The sequence below is a fragment of the Parus major genome, chromosome 6, assembly GCF_001522545.3.
Source record: "Parus major isolate Abel chromosome 6, Parus_major1.1, whole genome shotgun sequence".
Classification (NCBI taxonomy): Eukaryota; Metazoa; Chordata; class Aves; order Passeriformes; family Paridae; genus Parus; species Parus major.
This window is the reverse complement of record NC_031775.1, coordinates 17,177,350-17,204,264: the sequence shown is the minus strand read 5'-3', so window position 1 is coordinate 17,204,264 and position 26,915 is coordinate 17,177,350. Positions and strand designations below refer to the sequence as shown.

The window sequence follows — 26,915 nt, the reverse complement described above, 5'->3', positions numbered from 1 at the left end:
GTACAGGATTTTTGTATGATTCTTTTTAAGAATGCTGACCACACACTTTGTTTAGTTAGAAAAGACAATACAGTGGGCCACAATCCCCTTCAGGAAGAGAGGTGTCACTTTAGGCCATTATATGCAGCTTTACTTTTCTGATAATTTAGCCTTATGCTCTTTTAAGTTTCGATGTTCTCAAAGTCAGAAAGAGAGGCAGACACTGAATTACTGTGCACAGATACTGATATATAATAAATTAATAAATACTCCCCATATCTTTACAAGTTTTCCTTCTTTGTGTTTGGGTATCAGACTATATAGATGTCAACCACACCCCATTCATCTTGTAGGCTGTCAGTAGTGTTTTCAGTCCTTTTCCTCTTTTCACTTGTTCAATCAGTTTTGTTATTGTTCTGTGACTTCCCTCTTAGTCTCTCTGTATAGTTCTAATATTATCTGTTGAAGTCCAACATAGTAGCTCAGCTGTGGTTTTCTGTTTGGAGAGGGGAAGGAAAAGGTGCAGTTCGTACCTGTATTTTATGATAACCCCATGTATTTCTCCATGTGTGGCACAAAAAGCAGGTACTTTTTAAAATTTATTTTTCTATTTCTGCCATGTTTGTGGGAAAACTCCCTGATTTGTTTCTGTGGTGCAGCTCTCAATGCATTATGGATGTTGTGGGGAATAAACAATAGTCTGGTTTACCAAGGACTTTAAAATACTAAAAAAATTCAGAAAAACTTAGTTTTTCATTTTACACTGTAGGATTTCAATACAAATGATTCCAGTCTTATTCCGATACCATAAAGAAATCAAATTAATGTTTTCCTACCAGTGTTTCAGGGAATTTCACAGGATGTCTGCTCACACTCCCTTTGTGTCTAACCACATACCACATGTAAACAGAACGAACATCTTAAACTGCAATATGTCAGCTGTTATCAGGCTTCCACGAAAAATGATTAATTACTATTTGTACTTAAATCATTATTTTGAAATAAAAGATACTTTGAGTTGATAGATTTCAAGTTAGTATGTAAGAGAAACTGCAGAACTCAAAACACAATTTCTGAACAGAAATCAAACACAGTCGTTCCAAATGTTCAATCTCAGTGGACCGGGTTCTCTGTCTTTGTTCAGATGCTCAGGGTTGTCTGCCTAGCACACCTTGCTACTTGAGAAGTGGAAAACTGGATAGGGATTAAGAGGAAGTGCACAGCAGGGGCAGGTGTGGTTTGGGGTCTGGTTGGTGTTTCCTGTAGCACTTGAGTGTCCCTTCAGCTGTGCTCAGTGAGTGGGGCTTAAAGGAAGGACTCTGGAGATTTCCATTTTCTAGACGTGGTCTATCAGCCTAAACAAAGGCCTGGGTCAAATCTGATCTGTACCAGCTCTTGGGCTGCTCAGCAGAAAATCAGGTGAAAGTTGACATTTTACTGATTTTTCATGAAGTTTGGGTGGGAGTTTTTTGCTTGTGGTTTTCGTGTATTTTCCCCTGTGAGTATTATCAGAGGAAATACATATTTTCAGTAATGGGTCGCACTTTCTTCTGTGTTCACTGTGCATTTGGGAAAAGCAGTCTTTATGTAAATGCCTCGTCCTCCACGGATTTGGTTATGTGGGCTGTGCACTGCTGGGTGAGCTCACAGGCTTTAGGCTTTGCTGGGTGGGTGCAGCACCATCCCACTGAAGAGACCTCAGCTGTGGAATTTGTTTACTCTGTAATGTCATTGACTTTGGAGGCTTGCTGAAAAGATTCCTTCTCTCTGAGGGGTTATAGGAAGTTGAAGTTTGTTTGCATTGTGATTGAAAGCTCTTTATTTGACACTTTTTAATTACTATAGTAAGTTCTTTTATGCTGGGCATGTTTTATATTTGAAGGAGACTTTGTGCACATGGTCACATCATCCTGTACTTTCAATGGTTTCGCAAAACCAAAAAATCACAGCATCATTTTAAGCAAACTGTGATTTGGGGCTTGTTTAATTCAGATGGAGGAACTGGAAAGAAAATCAGAGGAATTACTTTTATCCATTAGAACAATTTATTTTTTTAGGTGTGTCGGTACAGTAAAGGAAGGACATTCAGGAGGGAGTGGAAGCAATGGCTCATTGACTGTCCCTGCTCCTCCATGTTAGCATCTCCTTGGTATGATTTTGGTCCTGGTGTATGAGTGAGGTTGGTTGCTTGGTTTGTTTCCAGTGCAGGGTGAATGAAATCGTGTTCAGCCTGTGCTGCAGCCCACAGGGAGGTACATTTGTACCGTGAAACCACGTGCATGGATTAAATGCTTTAGGATGTCAGTGCAAGTCAAGAGAAGGTGTTTGAAGGCTATCCCTTCAGAGCAGGAACAGTGCTGGAGGGGGCTCCACAGGGCCAGGAGAGGACAGACCTGGTGCTGAGTTAATATCTTGTGAACAGCCTCCCTGGGGTAAACTGTCCCCCAGAGTGCCCTGGGAGAAGGAGTAGCAGAGATTTCAGAGGGCCAAGTGCAGTAACCAAATGGTTCATAACATGTCTGATCTGCAGAGTGGTACTGACAAGTAAATTGCTCCCCAGCACTGTTTTAGTTGTATCCTGTCAGAGCCGGGACTGAAAGTACCTTGATTTGAATTTTCAGTTACTTGGGCGTGAATCATTATTATATTGTGCAAAGACAGTTTTCAAACTGAACTTTTAAATAAATACTTATTAGAGGGCTTCTCTGGGAAACTTCTTCCTTAATGAAAAAAACAAAGGAAAAAACCCCCACTGCCACCACCAAAAAAAGCAAACCTCAAACCAACCAATCAACAACCCCTTCCAAAACCCAAACCAGACCAAAAAAAACTGCTCTTAAGTGAATTTTGGTGGAAAACTACTTTTTTACTTTTGATGGATTTTGGAAAATACGTTCAGTGAAATAAACTGTGCTCATTTCCATAATGTTTCTTCTGCTGGAATAAAATATTGAAAATGTGTGATTCTTAGCACATGGCTAGAAACTGATAATTATTTAAACCAGCTGCCTAGTTGCAGTGTGTAGTGAGATTCATCACTGTGATTCACTAGCACATCAGAAAAAAAAAAATGCCAAAAAGCAACCAAGTGAAAATGCTATGGATAGATAAAATGTGAGAAGTACTTCTTCACAGTGGGTGCATGGTGCTGGTTTATTTTTAAAAAATGTGACCTCTATTTGAAGTTTGATTAAAGTGAGTGAGTCAGTTTCTGTTGGATCTGACAGTTAAAATTTTGTTATTAGATTTTCAAAATAAAATACGTGAATAACACTTCTTTTTCATGTAGTTTTTCACCAAACCATTGCATCTGTAAGTACAAGAAAAGGATGCTCATCACTGCAAAATTTCTGCAGGCCTTTAACTAGAAGTGTTTCCCTGTAAGCAGATGAGTGTATTTGAGGAAAAGAGAAACTTACCTATTTTATCCATACTTGACACATTTCATGTCTATTATGTTATTTGACTAAAGAAATAATGTACAAAAAATTTTCAGTGTAATTTCAGCATCAAGAGTAAAAGCCACAATTTTTCCTGGCATTGATTATTTTAGAAGATTTCTCATTGTCTCCAGTTAAGCCTCGTTTCTCTGTTAGGATTTTGAACATTGTAACCAAAACTTTCCTCCCTTCCATCCTCATCCCTGCAGCAAATATTCTCAGCAGGGAAGGATGTTACCAGTTGCATCAAAAGTTTAGTAATTGATTCATTACTGTATGAAAAATAATGTGATTTATGTTTGCCAGTGAAGCTGTTCATTTTATTCACAGAACTGATCTTCAGCACAAACCAAATCCTTCTTGATAACAGCCCATTGCAAGTTGTTGTACATCACTAAGACTAATGAAAAACAGGTGGATTCTTCCCATGTAGCAGGACCAGCTGAATGAAATGTAGATAACTTGTATGAATTGTTAGAGAGGATGTTGTTTTCCTTAGGGACAGTACTGGAATGTTAGGATTCTCTAAAGCTGCATTTCTGAACAGAAGAAGAATGATATTTTAACTATGATACCCATATTACTTTGTTTATAAAACTGGAATTTAAGTTGGCGTGATAGAGAAGAGAAAACACTGAAGGAAACTTAGTTTTTGAAACCTGATCTCTGTGTGAAAGTCTCTGTGAACTCTGGTATAAAAATTTGAAGGGTTTCATTTAGAAACTCAAATCTACATAGCTAAGTTTTGTTGGTTTTTTGGTTTTTTTTTTAGTTTTGTGGTATCACATTCTTCAAGACTCAGCTTATCTTTCTCAAAAACGAATGAGATAGCAGTATTGAAGAATCATGAGCTGTGGTTACTGAGTATTCTATTTATGAACTAAATGATCTGCTTAATCTTGTCATTTATTACTAGTTCGATAGTTCTCTTTAATTAATGGGAGTTTGTTGATGATGCTGGTTTCAATCTAGGCATGTAGGGCTGTACAGAACATGGAAGTAGAGTAGGAGACCGCCTGACTTGTGCTGCATTTTTATGGAGTGCCACCAAAGTTCAGACTGTCCTCTTTTTCTGGGCAGAATCAATAGAAGGCTGGAAAAACAGATTAGAACACTGAATATAAAACACTGGAGCAGTTAATGTATTTACATTTTCTAGTTTAGATATTCGGAATTTTAAACAAGTCTTTCATCATGTCACTGCTGAAATGTATTCCTAAAATGGTAAAGAAGAGCTGATAAATTAGATAAATATTTATTGTCATACATCCAATTTTCAATCTGAGAAGTAGGAGGAGGAACTTGTGAGATGTGGAGTTTCTTAATTGATGGAAGTAGACTGTGTGTGTATTGGAGCATATTTAATTTTTGTTGCAAACTTAGGCTTCTGTGTGCTTTCAGATGCACAGAAGGGTGTGAGGATCATGATCATGACTGATGTCAGATTGCCACTTGTGGTGACACTGTCTGGTTCTGGGTGAGGAGCGATGCTGCTGCACAAGTGCACTGACAAGGGGCAGTGTAGTAAAGTGGGGGTCAGGTCTGAGCAGCTCTGGGCCACAGTGGGCCATCCACTTACATCAAAATACACATTTATTTATGAATTTTAGATCTGCAGAATTCTCCAGATCTTACTAACATTGCAGTATTTTAACTTTGCTACATTAATAAGTACTTTTTGTTTTCCTGTGGGTCAGTGTTGTAACATTTTTACCTAGACTTGAGATTTACCTGTAGGTGTGTGTTGGGGCGAAGAACTTACTGTTCATGGACAATGGCAAATGCTAAGAGCAAGACTGTCTTGTCTTGTGTAACAGATTGTTTAAAAACTTCATAAAAATTTTTAAAAAATCAAAAATCTTGCTAGTAAAGAGTATAAGATTTCTTGTGAATTTTTTTTTGTTCTACTTTCTATCTTATTGCAGGCTGCATGTCTTATTTTGAAATGTACTTTTGTGCACTAGAGAGGTATAATTTATTGTAAATGTTACATTAAAAGACTAATTTCTCAGGCAGTTTGAATTAAATTTCTTCAGAGACAAATGTTTCTTATGCACATTGCATAATCATTAGATTGAAAACCCAATTTCTCCAGCTTCTAAAACAAACCATTTCTTTTGCATATTGAAAAAGTTTTTAAGGAGTAACATCTTTAGAACAAGTGCATGTTCATATTATATTGCTTCTGAAATAGCTGGGAACATGCAGTGATGGAAAATCACTAAGCTAGAAAGGATCACTCGTGAAATTCACAGTACCATAACATAAAGAGGAGGAATAAAGAACTTTTTCAATGGCCTGCATTCAGAGCCAGTTTACAAGTATGTGGTGGTGGTGGTGCTTGATGGGTCAGGCATAGCTTAATTACTGAATTTCTACTCTGCAGAGCTTACAACAGGAAAGCATTTTTGGGCTTCTGTGTTTCTGTTTGTCTCTCCTACAGAAAATCAAATACCTTGTCTGTGTATGTGAGCTATCCATGGTATGCTGGTTTGTACCTCCCTGCTATAGCAGACACTGCAAAGTGATTTTATTGTCCTCTAACCTACTGGAACAATTTTTAACATCTCTTTTGCTTTACCAGCCTTTTTGCAGACTGGGAAGCCAAACAAGTACCTTAGTGGTAATTTAGAATCTACTAATGAAGTGTGGGCATTTGGCAGTGATAGAATTTTCAAGCTGGAGTCAAAATCCATTTCTTGACATATTTCTTGACTGTACTTTTATTTAATAAAGAAGAAACTATGAACATTGGAAAATGGTAATCTTTATTTATGGCTATGATGGGAAAATGCAAATGAAGCAGTGAATTTTGTGATTAGTATTTTACTGAGCAGTCACTTACTATAATTATATGTTTTAGATCAGTGCAATTATCATGTTCTATTAACCAGATTATTTCCTGACTTCTTGTAGGATTCTGAGTAACAACAAGATCTTGTGGTTGAAGAATGGCTCTTTCTTCGGGCTGAGATCCCTGGAGAGACTGTGAGTAACTGATCAGCCTTGCTGCACCTTCAATTAAAAGCCTTTGTACTTTAAATATAGAAACAAACATCAGATAATGAAGTTGAGATGGTCTGAACTGTATTACACAGTAGAGTTTCTAGGCAGTGATCAGGTTAAGAAACAGCATAAAAATGAGTGCATGGGGATGGACGTGGAGCATACAGGAAAGCACTGCCATCAATTTGGAACTAAAATAAACATCCAGTCAAAGCCTTGTACTACACTATGTACACTATCACAGCGAAGCCTGCTGTATGTAATGGTAACACTAATATACCTGACATGTAGTTTGGGTTATTTAACTCATTGGTCTCCAATACTTCTCTTTAGACATATACTAATTTTATTTTTTCCCATGTTTCACTTATAGTATTGCAGTATAGTATATATTGTAGGATAATATAGCATAGTGTTTTAAATATATGTCCAACAAATTGGACAGCATTTATTACAGGAGCAAACAATGACTTTGATAAAGCTCTGTGGCCATGTATATCTAGCCTGTATTTGAAGGGGGGAAGAGGAGCTCAGGAGCAGCTAGTGAGTTAGGAAGAAAATATTTGGAAACTGCAATGGAAATAAATTAGCAGTAACAGCTATGCTATAATAGCACTATTTTCTGTATATATAGGACAGTAATTTGAGAATAATTGTGAACAAGCCTAAAAGGCTATTTTTTATATCTAAAATGAGTAATTATGTCATGCCTATCTTAAAATATCTCCTGCACCTTAAGCTAAATCACTTTTATACTGCTTTGTAAGAGTAGCTTTATTATGTAGAACTGTTGATATAAAATTGTTGCTACAATAATGAATGCATGAATGTATTCTGTGTGGTGTGAATATTTCCATATGCAAAGAAATTATGTATTAAAATCAACCTTAGCTAATATTTTTACTATAGATGTGTGATATGCATGCTGTTTATGCTTGTGGAATAAAGAGGGTAAGTATATGACAGTGAGATTTTTGAGTATCCTAAATGTGGTAAAATAAACAACTTATTTCAAGGTGTGAAGCAATCCCTTAAGCACCTTGAAGGGTTTGGGTAAAGTGACTGCCAGAACATTTATGCTAAGTAACACTGGATTTTCTCTGCATATAGTTATAGTTGTATCAAATACTTTCTTTAATGCTAAATATTAATGTATTAAATTATATGGACTATTAAGTACTATGGAATGAAGAGTGATGTATTATTTACTAACTGGTTTAATATTAGGATTGACAGTGATATGGGGTTTGTAAAGAAGTCTACAAATATTTGAGACAAAACAATTTAGAATACAGAATAGAATTACAAATTTAATGCAAGAAGGGAAATTAGTAAATAAAATTCTCATGTAATATTAGTAAATGTAAGTAAATAGTGTTTAGAACTAAAGGAAAACATTTCCTCTGAGTTTTTTTTTAAGGTTTAATTTACATAGGAGAATTATACTGAGAATATGCTTTTTAAGAATTTTATTAGTTAACTAGTGAGAGAAATACTTCAACCTGAAAAGACATTATGGACAAAACTAAGAACAGTGAGAAAACAGAAAAAGTGCCTTAGGTGTGTAGCCTCAAGTACCACTGCAACCTAATTTAATTTTCTGTATTGATTTTTCACAACACTACAGATAAAATTAGTATAATCTCTTCTCTTTATAATTCTCTTTGGGTGTGGTGTTAATACAAAAGCCATGATTGGTCCATGAATCAAAGATGGAATTCAAGTGATGACATTCTCATGATTCAGCCGCCCTCTTTCTGTTTCATTTGGGGCCACTCTGGCTCCATATGCTTCTTATCAATATCTGTGAAATCCCAGTTTCAGCTGGAGGGGTGAGAACAGCTGGAATAGTCTACTAGGAGGTGAGTGTGAATGAATTACAGCTGGATGAGTGCTCCTAGCTCTTGGACAAAGGTTTCCCCAGCTTTGCCTTCTCGACAGAGCGTAATTCAGAGCAGTTCTTCAGGTGCTGTAAATGGAGAACTATAGCACCAACTGCTGTTGATATTTGTGATGTATCAAAATGGACCAAGAACCTTCATTCCTTGCCTGAAAGGAGGTACTGTAGCAGGAAAATCCAGCTTCTTTTAAAATAATGTCAAGTTTACAAGATTAGGTGCAAGATTAGGTACAAGATTAGGAACACAAGTGTGCTGGAGTTAAGAATTACTCATTTAGTTTGGCCTTGCACTCCTTGTGGTCCTGTTCAGAAGAAAAAGAAATGTGAATGCCATAGAGGAAAGTATCATGTAAGTCTGTAACTTATTTATTTTTTTTACAGTTACCATGAGATCATGAGCTAGAAGAGTGTAAGCTTACATGGAAAATGAAGTCATTCAATAGCAAACTGGAAAAAATTAGAGAAGTAAAATTTCAGGTGGAATTGAATGACTTGTATATTCTGTCTCTTCCCTGTTCTGGAGTGCTTAAACCCTCTTTTTGGGTAAAGAATGGTTTGAAGCTCTACTCCTGTAAGTGAGGGACGACTTTCCCTCTTTTATTTTGTTTTATAATGCATGTCACCAGGAATTGGGTTACAGAAGCGTCAGTCTTAGGTTCTGGTGATTTCTCAAGAGCATGTTACACAAGTGAGGTCCCTCACTGAGCAGTTGTATCAAAGTGGGACACACATTCTAGCAAGCAAATCAAGAAAAGTTATTTAGCCCTTAACTGTCCATTCTAAGAGTAAGAAAAAATTGATTTCTCTAAAACTAAGGCTATTGTAGCATTCTAATATTATACATTAATTATTTTTTTCAAAATTCTTTTCAGAAAATTTCAGTATTTTTAACCATAACACAACACTGTTGCCATTTCAGATTTTCTCAAGCTGTGTTGCTGCTATAAGAAACCTCATACTGGGTTTTCAGGGGATAGAGCCAACAAACCAGGGAAAAACATGTTTGGGAATACAGTTATTTTCTGTTTAATAATTTAAAGATAGTACTATATTTAATAATAATCCATTAACATTAATTAAATGTAATAATGTTTAATAAAAATAGTGATCAAAAGATATGTATGAAATAGTAATATTTTTACTGGGCATTTTGTAAAAATGCTTTGAAAAGCATTGCCCCGCAAAGGTGCACTTTCAGTTTTATGTATGTGTATGAACAGTGACTCATGAGTGATCTGTTGAGGTGGCAATCCCTCTCCACAGTTACAAGTTTTTGAAATTAAGAATTGCTGCCATGTGCTGGTTTGGGAAGGTTGGCTCACAAATGTGACATGGCATCTGGACCATGATGTGCCTCTGTGCCACTGAGTTTATGCTGTAGTACTAACAGGAGGCATTAAGCAGTGAGGATCATAACTTAAATACTGTGAAAGAATAAAAGTTTTCTGTAAACTTAGATATTATATTCTGTCCAGGTATATGGTCCTTGAGTTGGAATAAAATCAGAAGTGTAGGTAAGAATATAAATAAACTTTTTTTGAAGCAAGTGTGGTAAAGGAACTGTTTGTTATAAGATGAAGAGCTGTGTGGAATTTAACCAGCAGAGATCTACAGGCCGTAAATTCTTTAAATGAGAATGCACACCTTGAACCCATTTCTGTGGTACACCCTGTGGAGATGGCTGGCTTCACATTAAGGAGGCTGAGAATTCAGTTTGGGTCCGAAACTCAGGGCAAAGACTTGACAGCTTGTAATGATTTCAGTTTTCCTTCAGCCTTCTCTGTCTGCAGTCAATGTTCTGCCTTCCCAGAACAGCGGGAGTTATCACAGACATTTAAATCAGTTTTTCCTATGCTCTGGGTGCCATAAAAGAGCAAAGCAAGTTGAGCTTTCCAAGCCATGAAAAAGTCAGGTAGTCCTTTCAAGTAAGTCTCAGCAATCTAAAAACTCATTTTCTAAAATATTTGGAGGGATCTGAAGAGCTGAATTGCCTGTGTAATTTGGTGATGTAATTGTTGCATAAATTGGAACAATATATTACATGGAGAAAGTCTGTGACAGTTTCCTTCTTTAGGAATTACTTTTATTTATTTATTTTTATTTTTCTGGGCATGAGGTTAAGCATGCTTTTACCCAAAGGATCACAGGCTAGTGCAGGTTACCAGGTTACTTGCAGATGCCTTATCACAGCAGTATGTGCTATGGATGCTGCTGTGGAGCGTTGCCATCCCCTCAGTGTGCAGCAAAGTGATAAGATTATCAGCTGTGGCAAGGCTTTTTATGCCTGAGGATACTTGGCCAGCCATAGTCCATGAGATGCTTCTGGGGACAAAGACTGAGGTGATTGGGCCAGGTGCTCCAGCTGTGCTGGACCTAAAGCCAAGATCCAGACTAGGAAAATAAATCTTTTGCCCTCATCCTGATGCCAGCTGGCACAAACTAATATGTACTTCAGCTATTATCCACACTGCTGATTTTCTTACTTTGCCCAGTTGCCTGGCCATCCCCTGCCCTGAGCCCTGGTACCCCTCTCTGGGGTCGTGGCTTCCCTGCTGGGGGCTCCTGGTGCTGTGGGATTGTGTGCTTGGGACTTTCAGAAGTGGGTGTATGAAGTGGCTCTCTCTCTCTCTTTCATAACCAAATGTACTTTTTCAGTAGGTTTATAGGAGCATTATACCTCTGAGACTGTTGCTCCTTTGTCCCAGTGACTGAACCTCTAATGGGTTCAGAAGCTATTGGGAAGGAACCAGCAAATAAAAATAAAGAAACATACACAAACAGACCATGGTTGCATAAGCAGTTTCCTTGGGAAATCAGGATGAAAGATCACGAAGCAAGATTACACATATTTTTCCCAGTTGAGCCAGAAGAAAAGCATGCCAGGCACTAATAAGCAGCAGTGACTGTTTTACAGAAACTTGCTTTGTTACATTTTCTAGACAAAGAAAAATAGTACTGAAGTATCTCTAAGAATTTAGCATTGAGTTCAGTTTTTGTTTTAATTTTATTTTTTAGCGCTATAGATGAGTCTTATTCAACCAGGCCTCACTCAGATTGTATGTAGTTTTATTAAGTGCTGCTGTAGCATCAAGTTCCAATCACATATCAGTGCTGCACAGCCAAGTGTTGTCCTCAGCTATTATCAGACAAGACTGCCTAAAAGCTATTTCCAGAAGATTTCAGTGGGACATTCTGCAGCTCTATGTTGTGGTGTGCTGTGGAAGTAATAACACACTATGGTGAGGGATGAAAAGGCTAGAAAGACAAGCATAAAATATTAGACCATAGAAACAAACATGTTCTTATGCAGTTACAAAAATATGATATTTAGAATTTCTTAAGCAAAATTCAATTGCTGGAAGTGTAAAATATAAAGGTTTGACATTTTTTAACATGAAATTTACATTTTCTAAATTACTATCCTCTTCATTTTCTCCCTGCCCATCCATTTGAAATGTGCATGTGCACACACACACACAAAGAAACAGATGTTCTTCCTACGTCCTGTGAAGGACTGGAAATATGCTCAAAGAAACTGTTAACAATTCTACTTTCAGCACATTGCCTATGACATATTTAAAGTTAGAAACTTCTTAGATTAAATTTAGAATATGTGTTCTTTTTTGGATTATTGTAAGAATAGAAAAATACTGGTTATTATGAACTCATAATATTTCAGAGTGACAGCCGGGATCCAGCTGTGCAATGTTTTTGGCTTTTTTTTATCCCCTTGAAGATCTTGCAGCTGAGGAGTGTGCCCCTAACTTTGTGCAAGCACTTTTAACAGGAAATAAATTGATAAGCTTGGAGACCTCAAATGCCACTGAGCCGTGTGTTTAGAGAAATGCTGCGATGGTACTCAAGGAAAGGGCAATCTAAAAATCTGTTTCTTAGGGCTGTTTGTTGTGTAAATAGTCATAGTGTAAATAAAACTATTCTGTTTGATTTAGGTTTTTTTATTTGGAGAAATATGGAGAAAGAAAACACTTAAGGATCTGAAGTTTTCTTGCAACTTTTTTTTTGCATTTGAAATTTGGATTTAGCAAATTCTCTAGGTCCAGTTGATAATGATAGCAAGCAAGTTATTTCTTTAATCTCAACAAAAGAACAGGTCCTGCAACCATTATTTTTTCTTGATTAATAATATGTCTAAGATACCTGAGTAAATCTAAGCAGTTTTCCACGTAAAATTTCTTGCTGTGTTGGCTTGCAGTTGTTTACAAAAGCTCATTATGCTGCATTACTGTTTGAAGTGACTGATGATATCTGGTAGATGCAGAAGGATGGGAATTGTCACAGGGGAGGATTTTTCTCCTGGAGCAAGACTGTGCTTTGTGCCTGTACTCTAAACCTGACTGAAGGCGATTCATGTTCCTCTGGGCAGCCATTGAACTTTGAGTTACCCTTTTGGTTTCAGTGTCAGACAAAGAGTTCATGTTTTTAATTTTGATGATGCTGGTGTTTGCATGAGGCAGGAGAGTTCCCTTTGTCAGTCCTAATCACAGCTAATGTGGCTGGCATGTGATGTTAATTGTTAAGTGTGTTTGCCTGCAGTATGGTCTGTACAAAGACACTTGTAAATACTGAGCTTAAAAGACAAAGTTCTGAAAATTCACTAATTACTGAAGTTAAGGTGCCTGTTCATTCAGAGACATGTCTGTTGCAGATAATTGGCTCGAGGGTTGGAGATACTCAGGAGATAGAGCTTTACAAATACTGGAAGGGAAAACAAACCCAGTGAATGTAGGCAGTGGACAGATCAGAAAGAGGAAGGAAAATAATTATGCATGTAATAATCATTTATCACCTAAAATTGGAATAGCTTGTTGTGAAATTAATGTATTTAAAGCTCATCCTGGAGCATGGAGAAAAGTAGTTTCTACCAAGAAAATGAGTGTTAAGCTAGTAAATTGGACTGTATTCTTCAGAGCATAATACACACTTAATACACTTCCTTAGCCATCTCATTTTTTCATTGGTAATAAGTGCCATGGCCAGCTGCTGTAAGATTTTTATTTTTTTCCCCTGGGGTTTTTATCCCAGGAAACCCATATCCCTGGGTTAGAATGTCTGGGTCTAACCCATATCCCTGTGTTAGAACCAGATCCTTACCCATCCTGGGATTTCCTCACACCTGTCTGTCTTTGTGGTGGCTGCAGCCCAGGGATTTTGCCTCTCTTTCGTGCTTGGTTCTCTGCCATTGTGGTAATTTTTGGTCATGTTTCTCAATAATGCCAATGTCAGATATATTCTGGTACAGACAGAAGATAGAGATGTTCACTTAAATGAATGTGCTCTTTAAATATCTGACTTCATGTACCTGTCAATGAAGATTGTAACGTATTATTGAATTACTGAAAAATAATTAAATGCATGTCAGAAAAAGGGTATTTTTCCATAAAATCAATTTAGTTCTACAAAATACATTTTCTATAAAATAATTTTAATATTTTAAAATTTTAATGGCATGGATTGGTGAAATTGGTATGAGGCTGATATGAGACTGAAAGGAGATAGGAAAATGATCTTTGAAGCACCAGAATACCTTCAGTTCCTCACTGTCAGGGTTTTTTTTTTAGCATCAAATAAGAGTTCCTCATTAACATTTACAATATTTGAATTAGATCTTGTAAATCATGCAAAACCACAAATTAAGTAATTGCAAATAAAATTTAATGTTACAATGAGAAGTCTCCCCTGTCACTTATTTAGCTAGAATTACCTAATTATTTCTAACTCACTGTTTAAGTTGAGCAAAGTTATTACCCAACCATGTTTATTTATTGACAGATTTCTGTTGTCATTATCTCATTCTGGAAGATGTTATATTTTAAGTATTGCATTCAATTAAAAATACTGCTTTTTACCTTCTTTGTCTTTTTCTTGAAAACAATCCTTCTTAATCGTAAAAGACTTTGTATAAATAGGGAATTTTATGCATGATGCAGTAAATGCATAATGGTTAGTTAATACAATATTTATAAGCTGATATTAAACAAGAGAGTATTTTGAAAGAAGAAAATCTGTGAAAGAAGAGGCTTTTATTTGAGAGAAATGATTGGAAATCAAGGACTGTCTTAAAGTTTTTTTAGTTTTCAGTCAATTTTTGTCTCATTGCTTGATCTCTCTCTACCTCTCTATGTTTTTTTTATCGGTATTGCTTATTTAATATCTCCAAATCTAGTAATAGTGGGAGATCTCAGCTTATCAGGAGAGAGAAAACAAGAAAAAGTACATTGATATTTGTGTAATGCCAATTATTATGTATTTTTACCTTATGTGGATTCATTTATGTGCATTCCTGCCCTGACTGGGAAGAAACCGTAATGGGCACAAATTACACAAGTGCTGATTGAGGACACTGATGCTTGTTGAAAATACCTGCCTGGTTCCATAAGCAGCAAGAAGCAACAGCAGACCTAAGGAACCCTTGAAAATATCATGGATCTGGACTTGGAAAAGCCACTGTTGTTCCTCACTGTTGGTAAAGGAGTACAGGGTGAATTGCTTTCCAAAGTATCCTTTTGCTGCAGGCAGGGTTGTAATGAATTGCACGGGAGGAGGGTGCCCAATTTGCTATCATTGCACAGAAATTCTGAGAGACCAGAGAAGGAGAAACAGGCAGGATCAATGTCACAAGTCAAACTGGGCAAACTTAATTAAAAATTGCCTTTTCATTTTAGTACTGTGATCCTTAATGGATCTTTTTATTCTATCCTATGACTAAAAGTAAGTTACTAATTTAGTAGTGCAAAAGCTGAGTATTTTTTGATACTGCCCTCCCAAAAAGAAAGTAAAAAAAAAACCCACCAACCAAAAAAACAACCTCCCCAAACTCTCTAAATGCCAGAATCCATTATGTTCTAGTGTGTAGTATCAAAGAGAGATTGAGCATTCTAGCAGGAATTGTAAAACTTTTTCTGTTCTTAATATAACTGTCAGAAACAGGGGAGTTAGAAATTAAAAGTAAAATGACATTACCCTCTTTGTAACAGGCTGTACATACTGTGAGTCTTACAACCATGAAGTATCTATCAAAGCACTTGTAACACAGTGTGACAGAAAGGTAATGCGTTTTTTTCTCTATTCATTTGTTATTTACCAGTACAAAGTCACAATACAGACTATTAGACATCACATACATTGTATTTTAGAGGATGAGACAACAGGTAAATACCCTGTATGTCTATTGCTGCAGAGTTGTGATGCTGTAATGTGCAAAAAAACACAGCAATTCTAGAAAAAGAGGATGTTTCCTTTGGGATATAACAGTACTGTGTAAAAATAGCAGTAATTAACTCTGAAAAACAGGTTAGCAAATCAATCCCATTGTTCTAGTGCAGGGTTCCAGAACCAAGTGTGATTCCCATCTTTTCTTTATACCTTAAACCTGTTTTTTGTTTGCCTCCCAAACTGCCACATTTGTCTAGTTCTGTGGCATACCTGTTCCCCTGGAAACATGGGCTGCCAGGTCTTGTCCTTGCTGTAATTCCACGGTTTGCAGTGACACCCAAGACCTGCTCAGGGCTGCCTTCCCTCCTGCTGGGGGTGACAGGAGTTTGTCATTGTGAGAGCACTGATCATGTTCCCTGGTTCTGACCTGGAACTATGGTTTCAGCTTGGGCAAAAAGTTGCCAGCAGCTGGCACAGACGTGGTGTAGCACCAGTATTTAAGGTGTCAGTGTTTGCCAGGCTGCATCGATGGATTTTGAGTGTAGCTATTTGCAAAACAGATTTCTGTTGGGAATGTGAGCATGGCAAAATAAGAACGTTCGCTAGGGGACACAGGAGTTTCACAGGAGCATCTTTATCATAGATACCAGTGTTTCATTTAAACTGCTTTCTAGTCACAAAATAATAGAACCTTTTTTGATTGGCAAAGCTGAACTATATACCTATACTATATATACCACATATATATACACCATACTATACATTTTTGGTATATACTATAATACCATTTAGGACTGATGCAAGCTGTGTTTCTGTGAAGAAACACTGACTGGTTGAAACAATAGGGAAAACAGAAGTGTGGTTTTAGGGCAGTTTGTATGAGGTCAGAGAGAAGCATGCTGGGAAGCCAAGCTGATAAAAATTAGTGTTAGTTCATCAGCAACTGAGCTAATCTTGTGAAGGGAGCTGTGAGGTGAGTTGTTAGCTGGATCCTTTTCAGTATGAATTATACTGAATTCAGTATGTGGTTTTGATTCCTCTGCTGTAGGCTATTGGTGGAATAACCCCCTCAAACTCCAGAAAATACTATATATTATTTGTATTCAGATGCAGCGTGGTCTTTAAGATGTTTGCTGTCAAGAATACCAAAAGGTTGCCTTGCCTGGTAGTAGCCATACATAAAATGTGAGAGACCTCAAGTTCTGACTAGGGATGTCTAAACATCTTGGTGATGTTGGGTAAAAGTGAGTATCCAAAAAGGAGCTCCAAACTCAATCCTTCCCTCCCAAGGAGTTTCCTGGGCCCTACTGATAACTTTTCTTTTTGTGTCTCCACCTCTGACTTGATATCAATTGACAGACATTTCTCAATTGCTTACTTATGAGGACAAAACCACCTATGTACATAAGTTATTGTCTGCCAAAAGTGCACGTCTGTAGACTAGGCTGGGAGATCTCAGATGAAAACTTGCTATTACTCATTCATATCATGCTAGTCTGTAAATGCTCCAAGGGTACCAATGACCCTGGGAGCTTGCTGCCCTCAAAACTTCTGGGGATGCCTGCAGAAAGCACAGCTTGTTCTCTTGATGCTTGTGCTTCGCCAATAATCTCTGAGAAGGAAAAAAAAAAAAAAAAAAAAAAGAATAGAATTGAAAAGGAATGGAAAGAAGGACTATGGTTTATGCCAGTTTAGTTTAAAGAAACAAAAATCCCCAAAATGAGTTGTCTGAAGTAGTTAGGAAAGCTGATGTAATATAACAGCTGTGGGCAGTTTTTCTCCCCACTTCTTAATATAGACAGAATTGATTAGTTGGGTGTAGTATAGTGCTGCGTGTGTCAAGTAGGTACAAAATGGTTGTTCTCACGAGAAAATTGCATGCAGACTTAGCACATGATAAGCTGTCTTGTGTTAATACAAATTGCCTCCTTCTTGAAATGGAAAGTGACTGGGAGAGCTATAGAGGATGTTTGTATAGTCTGAGCTATGCACATATTCTGTGAAAAAAGAAAAAAAAAAGAGAATTACAAAATTCCACTATGTGCTGCCTTAGAAAGCATTTTGCTGAGGAGAATACAGAGGGAAACACTGTGCTGAAATAATACGTGTATTTTTATTTGCTTGTTAACTTGAAAAAATGAAATAAAATTGATATATGCAATGTTAGTGAGATTCATCTGATAAAAATAAGTTGTTTAAATTAAAAATAAGCCACTTGAGTTAGCATAATGCGAGAAACTTGTTGAAGCATAAGTAACATATTTTTATCATGCCTTTATGATCTAGGAAACTGCCAAAGGGGCAACTTGAATCTCTTAAAGTCAGTTAGTCTTTGTCTATGAAAAAATATGAAAGATGCTAAATCAGGAAAAATATGTTAGCTGTAGATGCCTGTAAAAGCCAAATTTATTAAAAAGCCTCTGCCATAACTGTAACACTTCTGCCATGATGCTATAATTAATGGCCAATGAAGGAAAGTTTTACAGCTAATGTATGTATTCAGACACATGGTACTTTTATTACTTTCACCCAGTGTGTTTTAACATTTTTTTTACATTCAGTATTCCCATTTGTTTGTTCATGCAAAGTAAGTTAATACTTTTTTAAAGACCTTTAAGACATGCTTTTCAGCTGAAAGGGCAGTTTAAAGTACATTGTGTTCCGAACAAAACAGTATTTTATGTACTTTGTCAGCAGCTAAATTGAGAATTTGATGCTTTTTTCCCCTTTGTACCATTAATTGCTTTTAGTTATTTCTGAGAAATGCAAGTGCCTCACCAGGGACAATTCTCCCATTTGAGTGAAGTTTAAATACAGTATGAAGTTTTCCTACTGTACAGAGTTATGTGAACTTACAAAAATATTTAGGAATGTAAGACCTGAATGGGTTGCAGCCAGCCTGAACTTCCAGGGATAAAAAGAAAATTTGTTGAGCTCTCGCTCTCATCATATACACCATAAACCAGCCAGTCCATTAACAGCTTTCCAGCACTCCATTAAGAGCACTGGAACTTCAGCATAATGGCTCTAAAACTTATAATGTGTCACAAAGGAAGAAATTGTAATGTACCACAGGTTGGGTTCTTTCATTTTCCTTTTACATGTCTTTGCCTCTGTAACCAGTAAATCCTTATCAGCCGTTCTGACAGTTCCTTTATCCATGACTGTGCCAGCAAGGTACACTCTTTAGTGCTGGACTAGAGCAGGTTACCAGTGTAGACCATCCAATACACCCTCTCTTAGCCATTTTAGCAAAACAGGAGGAGCAGGGGAAACTCCTGAAGCCATGTTTCATATCAAACAAGGAATAAATAAATGTTGCTGGTCCTGGAAGATGCCTGGGGGGGATTCAGCTCTGGATTTGTCAAGGTTCATGTCACAAGCTGCAGTTTCTAACTCTAATAAACCATGTTCATGCATAAACAGTATCAAACTGAACACTTGAAGGCTGCTTCAAATCTTTATTTCTACTTCTTATCTATGATCTAAATGTGCTCATAGCCTATTTTTATTCATATGATTTTATAGTACTGTTATTAACTTGAGCTAATTCTATTCTCTTTGTAGGGTTCACCATTTATAAACAGTGATGTAATACTCACTTTCCTCATCTAAGCAAGCCAAGAAATGATAATCTCTGAGTGACATCATGAAAACAATCATGAATTGTACATACCCTTAAAAAATTATTGGCACAATGCCTGAAGTGTATCTAAAAGTAATATTATCTGCAAGAATTTATTTTATACATAATGGTAATGTACTCTTAATAGTCTAAAAAATGGATTTTAATCCAGTTAATTTAATACTCAGATAAGTACAATTTCAGCTTAGTTTAGCATTCAGAAATGATGTTCATGTTGTAGAACAGATATGGTTGAATATAGAAAAGACTCCTCTGGACCCTCTCCATGCAGTAAATAAATATCCTTGGGAAATTCAGTATGACTGCAGGGCTTGGGAGGTCTGTACTAAGCTGCTTTCTCTGGTCTTGTGTAACAAGCCAGTGCTGACCAAATGGTTACTTAAAGAAGCCCAGTGAAAATTTAAAGCTTCCTGCTGAGGAAATTGAATCGATTCTTACTTTCCATCCTATTTTTATTTTTGTTCTTATTTTCAGGTTGAGTGCTGGATGGGTGGGGGTGTTCCTTTTCTTTTTCCCCTCTCGAGAGCAGAGAAGTCAGTAAATAGAACATTTTTTTTTCTTTTTTTCTAAGCTCAGTCATCTGCACAGAAAGTAAAATACAGAGCTTTTATTACAGGTCTTCTCTCCTGATTTCCTTGAATTCAGGTGTTTGAGTAGCAGTCTATGATGATTACTTTGCAGTTTATTTGTGTAGGTCAAATTAAACGTCTTCTACTCAGAACAGAAATGAGACATTTCACTCATTGTTCCCTATTGACTATCTTATTGCACAGCAGCTGCTCCCTGGTTTCACAGAGTTATCTACTCATGTATTCAGACTCTGTATTACTATAAGATGAGAAAATTCATCTTTGCTAGTAGCTCTGACATAACTTCTCCTCCATTCATTAATTTCCTACCTTTCTACTTGCCTTGCTCAAATCTATAAGCAATGACAATGAAATAAAAAACATAGAACAAAAGTAGAAAAATGGTATTATAAAATAATAAATATTAGCACAGAGGTGGAGGATCAAATATTTGTAAGGGGTCAGCAGTAGCATGTGGATGGAAATGGTCTTTATGCAGAGCTTCTATTGTTCATCCTTACATAAGGAAATTTCTGGTCTTCTCACCTCTCTGTTGAGTTGCTGTGCTAATGGGTGTGTGTCCTAAAGTCTTGTTTTCTCATTTTAGATCTCTTCCCTTTGAAAAGTCCCAAAAATTCTCTCTTTTTACATGAATTGCATCATAAAAAAATTATATTTGTTCTTGTGTGTGACTCCATCATTCTGTTTGCTTATTCTTATTGTGTTAGAGCGCCGTAACACAACACAGACACATTGTTTTTAAGTCTACCATTCTATACCTGAATAATTATTTAAACAGTTCTGTAAGTGTTCATGAAGTCCTATATTCTTATTTACTTTTGATCCGTTTTCCCCACAAATCTGTAAAAGCTTTTTCATATGACAGTTTCTCAATAAAAGAACCAGGGTTTAATGCTCACAAAGGTGAGATAAGCCAAGTTTCATTTCTTCAGCCCACCTAATGTGTCTCAGTAGCACTTGTGGCTCTTCTGTGTCTCATGTTGTTACAGAGATGCAGTTCCCCAATGCTCAGCTCTTTTTCACAGGAGCAGCCAATGTTTCTTGAGAAAATAAAGCATGCCACTGAGCAGCTATTTCATTAGCTGGCATTTTAGGAAAAAAGTAGGTGCAGTCTGGGAAATGAAACTCTGCCTGATACCTACAAAGAATGTAAAGCCATAATTTATGAAGGCTGTGTGCCGGACACATGGAGCCCAGCATGTGCCAGCAGCGAGCATGAACTCTTTGGGGCTCTGGGCTGATGCCAACTTACACAAAAGCTGGTACAGGTACGTCATTGTTGCTGCTATTGCTTCAGCTCGTGGAACTCTGGGTGTGCCAGGCTTTCTTTTGCTAAATGAACCTGGGGAATTCATTTCTTTAAATACTTGATGTTTCATAGTGGGGTTGAGGTTCACTTGGCTAAAACTCTAGAATTTTTAATGAACTGTAGAGAATTAGCTGTGTGATTTCTATTTATTTATTTAAATGCTTGCATGTTTTAGAGTTTTTGCATATGTTGCTGTAGTGTGCTGTTTAAGCCACTGGTGGTACACAATGAAGACCCATTGATTGCCCCATTTACTTGGTATCTAAAAGTATCTAAAAGCAGATGTGGATGGTGTTTTCATTAACTGGCTTTAAGAAAAACTTGCTATTTACAAAATTGCTGGGAAGGGTAAACAACATTTATGCTATTTTGTGATCCTCAGTCAGATTTCCATGAAATGCACATTTTCTGAAACCAAAGTTTTTCTAATGACCTATTAAGTCATAACATAGTTCAACATTTAAAAGATGATATATGAAAAACAAATCCTAATGAAGTGTGGTGAGCCAGCAAAAAGCAGATGGAATCATGCACAGTATTACTGGTCTTGCAGAATGACTGAAAGAACCTTTTATACTAGTTACAGATTTTACTGTCAAACTTTAGTAATGGGCTAATGTTAAAAAAGTAAACTGTGAGAGCAGCTGCTGTTCACTTTCTTACTTCAATCAGGCTGAAGTGAAACTGGAAATGGTACTTTTCTTGTTTCAATATTGAAAAGAAGTAGTAGATTTCTAGCTTAGAGCTACATGAGTGCACTGTTTATATCAGCTGGTAGGATAAATCCATGTGAGATAACTATGAACTGATAGATCAGAGCAATACTGGCACTTTGGCAGTATTGGTTCTATGTGCCTCTTGTACCTCTCATTACATCTCCTTTCCCACTGAATTTTCAAGCTCCTGTGTGAGACAGAGAGTTATGGGTTCAAAGAAATGAAACAAGAGAGCGCATGTGCATGTATGTATAATATCAGTGCCAGTATGCCAGCAGTGAGCCTGAAGGAAGGCAGCCTCTCTGCTCCACCACTCACCCAGAAAGTTAGCAGAACAGTCAATCAGCCAATTACCCAGCAAGCTATCTACATCCTCCAGTGCTAAAAGGCAAAGCAATTTGGTTTTATTCTTTACTGACATTTCTCTTTTGCATGTCAGCTATTTTGTGCATTTTTGTGTGTTAAATTTGAGATTGCATAAGCTTTATTTTCTGGCTTATTTGCTTATATCTTCCTAATCATATATTTATTTCATTTTATTGTATTGCTGAAAACAAAGAATTTTTAGGCATTAGTACTATTATACTTAAATGTACTCATTTAATTTTATCCGACCTAACTTTATAGAAGACGTTATGCAATTAAATTGAATGTGACTGCTTTACTTCTTACTTTTTCATCCTAATTACATCACAGAAAAGACTTCAAGGAACAGTGTGAGAAAGGAGTGATAGAAACAGAATATGAGGCTGCAGGTCTTTATCCTCTGTCTCCTCTTTACTCTCTTCCCTACTCTCGGAGATGGAGGCAAGGGAGGTGATTTGAGATTTCCATGCCTTGTGCAGGAAGGTTACAGTTCCTCTAAGGAAAATATCCCTACACATACATTCACCACCCCCTGGTGATTCAGGCTGCCTGTTTCCAGGTTATTTACAGGTAACCTTTAATTAGTGATTGTCATCGTGAAATTGATTAACTATTACCAGACCCAAAGATTTATAATCATTTTATTCTAAAGAAACTTCACTGGAGTCCAGTCAGTTCTTGATATTCTTGAACACAATTTTCATCAGCAACAGCTACATCAGGAATTATTTGATCTGCATGATTTTTGCTTGGAATAGTGTTCAGCAGTTCAATTTCTACACATCTCCCATACTTTTGGATTACTTTTATTTTTTTTTTGAGATAATTTGAACCATTATAAATTTGAATACCCATTCTTGGTTTTCTTCATTGAAAGATGAGTACAGGTTGTAAATTTTTTCTTTGAGGAAAGAAGGTCTAATTTACTGCACCACAGAACACTTCCTAAATATGTTTTATGCTCTATTTTTATGGCTGTTTGATAGAATTGTATATTGTATTTTCCTAGAATGGAATAGATATTGTCATTAAAATAGTGTTGCCACTTCAGGCAAATGTAGCATTATATAGATTATTTGTACACAATTTTTCTTTAAAATCTTCTAAAATGTGGACTTATTACTCCAATGAAACACTTAAAAGGTTGAAAGTTTAATTTTGAGATTTTTTTTTCTCTGTCCATAAGAAGTCTCAGAGCTTAGTACAGATTAGTTCTAATTCTGTGTTTTTAATCTCTGGTGTGAATAGTTTCATCAGATATTTTGGTTATTGTGTGGTTCATTTTAGGTTAAGCCAGGGGTTAACTTCTTGCAGAGATTCGTTTAAAAGCAGATGGGTTTTTTCTGAGGACAAATGTACTTTGGCCAAGATTTAAAGGAATTATTCAAAATTAGGATTTGCATCCATTCCCCTCTCCTCCCTCAAGACTTACATTAAGATTTGAGATATTCAGACTTGAAATCTGGCAGAAATTTGTCCCTGTGTTTCAGATGGAATTTTGCACAGTTCAGTGATCTGTTTCCATTTGGCTGAGATGCAAGATTTTAAACAATAAACATCACATTTGTGCAAAGGTTATATTAAACAGTGTGATCAGTGATGTAACAAAGTGCACTTGGTACATTATTTGTGTGTGTAGCATAAAAACTGTGAAAATTCCCAGGAAAAGTCTTTATTGCAGTATCTTGCAGGATTCATGTGGATAAAGAAAGTGAGAGAAAGGAGTTCAAAGACATTTACAGGGCTCAGGACCATAATTAACATAGTCCAAGTGAATGAAATCATGGATGGAAGAATTTTAACTGCATTCATGGGGGACTGAGTAGGCAAATTCTTATTCCAGGTCTGTGTTCATGATGACAAAGTTAGAATATCAGAGGCTTAGTATGCAAAAAAGTCATACAATGAACTATATATAAAGCAATAAAAAAATTCACCTGAAATGCTAATATCTTAGTGTCACTTAAAGAAAAGGTAATTTTGCAAAAACGAAGAAATCTTTGAATCTAGCCAATCAGCCCAAAATTTATTATTCTTAGAATTTATAAAAATGAAGGAAAAAAAGGTAAAATACAGAAAAATAAAATAATGTTGCAGGTCAGATTTTTTGGTCTTGTGGAATGACAAAGGTTTCTGTTTCAGTTCTGAATGACCTAATAGAGCTTAGCAATACAAGCATTAATTGCTAAAATAATTATTTTACTACAAGCAAGTCAGATTAGGTGATCTTAGCAGAATGAATTGAAAAATACTATGCATAAGCTGAGAGAAAAAAAAAAAATATAATTGAACTATAGAATTATCTGTCTTTTCATATTGATTTTACTTGTTAAAAGGCTGTTAAGAATTAACATTTAAAGGGTTGCTGTGGCTGTAGGCTATAGAATGCCACCATTAGGAATCCAGACATTTTCCTTATGGTGATATATAAACACCTATACTGACAAACATCAAATATTCTCCCTTCTTTTTCTTAGAAATCCAGATGTCATAATGGGCATTGCTCTTACTGTTTCCAGAATGCTTCAGTGCAGTAGTCAACTGGATGGTCTCTGTGCCTATTAGATGTGGGCATGAGCAGGTCAATAAATTTTGTATAATCCTGTGGAATACTTAATGATAGAATAGAATGTAAAGCAAAGTAAGTTTATACTGAGTCTGAGGTATATTTTTGAACAAACTTAAACTGGTCCAATTTGCATTTTGCTTGTCTTCCCTGCTGCTAATAAGTTGCATGCTTTTGAGATTGATATTTATTGTGTATGGTCAATCTCAATGTATCTGTAAGATACTGTGAGCATGAAAACTTGTAGGCAGATTAATAGGACCCATTATTAATCTCTAACTAAGCCTGACATGGCACAGATGTGGTCTTTTGCTAAAAAAATATTCTGTCTTCCTGAGGCCAATAGTGAGAATTATCTGAGGATTTAGAGAACTTTCTTGACAAACAGTTCTGAGGAATGAAAGTCAAACAGAGAACACTAAATATTTCACTAATAAAAGGACACTAGCTTTGGATTTATTATAATAAGCTTGACAGAGTTAGAAATGAATGTATAGGAAGACTGCCTATTTTATCAGGGTTTGCAGAGCAATACCTTTTGAGCTTCTCAGCTGCACTGAAGTGTCACAGCACTGAGCCAAGCAGCACATTAACCAAGATGAGGGAGCCGTGCGTGCTCAGCCGAACTGGAGATGAAGGTGATCTTTGTAGATGGCAATATCAACACTTACAGCTCTCTGGCTAAGGTCCCTGCTTCTAAAAAAGATCATGGAAAATGGTAAAAAAAGAAGATAAATAGAGGAGAAGGAGAAATGGAGTATGAGATAAAATAAAGATCCGGGTGGAGAAAGCAGGGCTGGAAAATTTCTGTCCTCACCGCAGAGGAGATGAGTTGGGAAGGTCAGATACAGGATACCTGTGACCAGGTGCTGGCATGGGGACACCCACACAGGGAGGGTGGAGGGTACCAAAGAGGTGCTGAAAAAGGAGGAAAAGTCATTGTTCTGAAGCTTTTTAAACCATCAGGTATGTGGTGGGACTTGAGCAGGGCTGGCTAGGCCTGGCTGGGGATGCTGGGGGACACCTGTGTTCTGTACATGTTCTGTGTTCATTATCCCTGGAATGACTGCAGGATACTGCAGAGGGAGTCACGAGCTCCTCACAGCGAGGAGGGAGAAGGAATAATTCACATTGCTTAAAAACAACACACTTCAGATAGACATTGCAAGGCACTGTAAGGGGAAACTGGCAATGAGTGAATGGTCTGTGTTTTATTAGAAAAAAATATTTAGGAGTGTCTTGGGAGCAAAAAAATCAAGCTAAAAACTGTAATTCCTCTGCAGGACAGTGCTTACACAGTTGGCTGCTGCATTGCAAAACAAACATTTGTTTTGCACAACTATGCCAGAGGTAAGTATTACATACTAATACACATGACTCAGTCCTCCCTCAGTCTGATAGCAGCTTGGATAGTTTGCTGAGGGTTTGCTGATGGCTGCCTGTCCTCTGTATAAAATCTGTGATTTTTGCCAGGCAAAGGGAGAAATGTAGGAACCCCTGGAAATAGGTCTTTCTGACTACGGAAGAAAATGAAAAGGAAAAGAGCGGCAAAAAGCCCTTCATCTTTCCAGTGAAAATAAAGTACTAGACTGGGAGATGGCAACATCATCCAGTTTCTGAGACATCCCCTTTATACCTGGTCTTAGAGGTGTCTCCACCTTTGAAATACAACAGCCTCTAGCAGATCTGGAGTATAACTGCACAAGAAAAACTGATCGGAAAGGAAAAAATCAAATAATTCTTAAACAGTCAGTAGATCCTGCTGAAGTTGTGAGATCCTGGGATGACCTGCAGAAGTCCAAAGCTGAGTCTTCCATGTTCAAGCCTTCAACTTGATACAGAGAGGGTTCTTATTTCCCTTCCCTAATCCTTCTCTCCATTTTTTTGCCTTATTATCCTTTGCAGCGGAGGAGACATTCAAGGTGCTCCTCATCGACATCGTGCTGATTTTAAAAAAGGGACATGATTTCATCCCTTTTTGGGGCTAGAAAATGCAGAAACTCAGAAGAAGGAAAAGGGCAGTGGTTGTGAATATGAATTACATCAGAAATATTGATTTGGTTTTCATTTGTTCAGACCTTTCTTAGAATGACAGGCTTTGCAGCAACTGTGCTGTGGTGTTTAAAAAGGAGGTTTCTATCTCCCTTGAAAAGAAAGTCAGTTAAAAAAATCAAGTATCTTCTTTCCTTTTTTGTTTTGTTTTTTTTTTTTGTCTTGGGTTTTT

The 26,915-nt window shown here is 36.8% G+C and overlaps 1 protein-coding gene across 1 annotated transcript in view; it reads left to right on the top strand.

The window, feature by feature from the left end:
• Nucleotides 1-26,915, top strand: part of ADGRA1 (adhesion G protein-coupled receptor A1) — a 258,887-nt gene that overhangs the window by 36,551 nt on the left and 195,421 nt on the right. Inside the window, exon 2 of the mRNA XM_015633408.3 lies at nt 6,336-6,407. Within this exon, the coding sequence (XP_015488894.1) occupies nt 6,336-6,407 (72 nt within the window). The remainder of the gene's footprint in view (nt 1-6,335; nt 6,408-26,915) is intronic.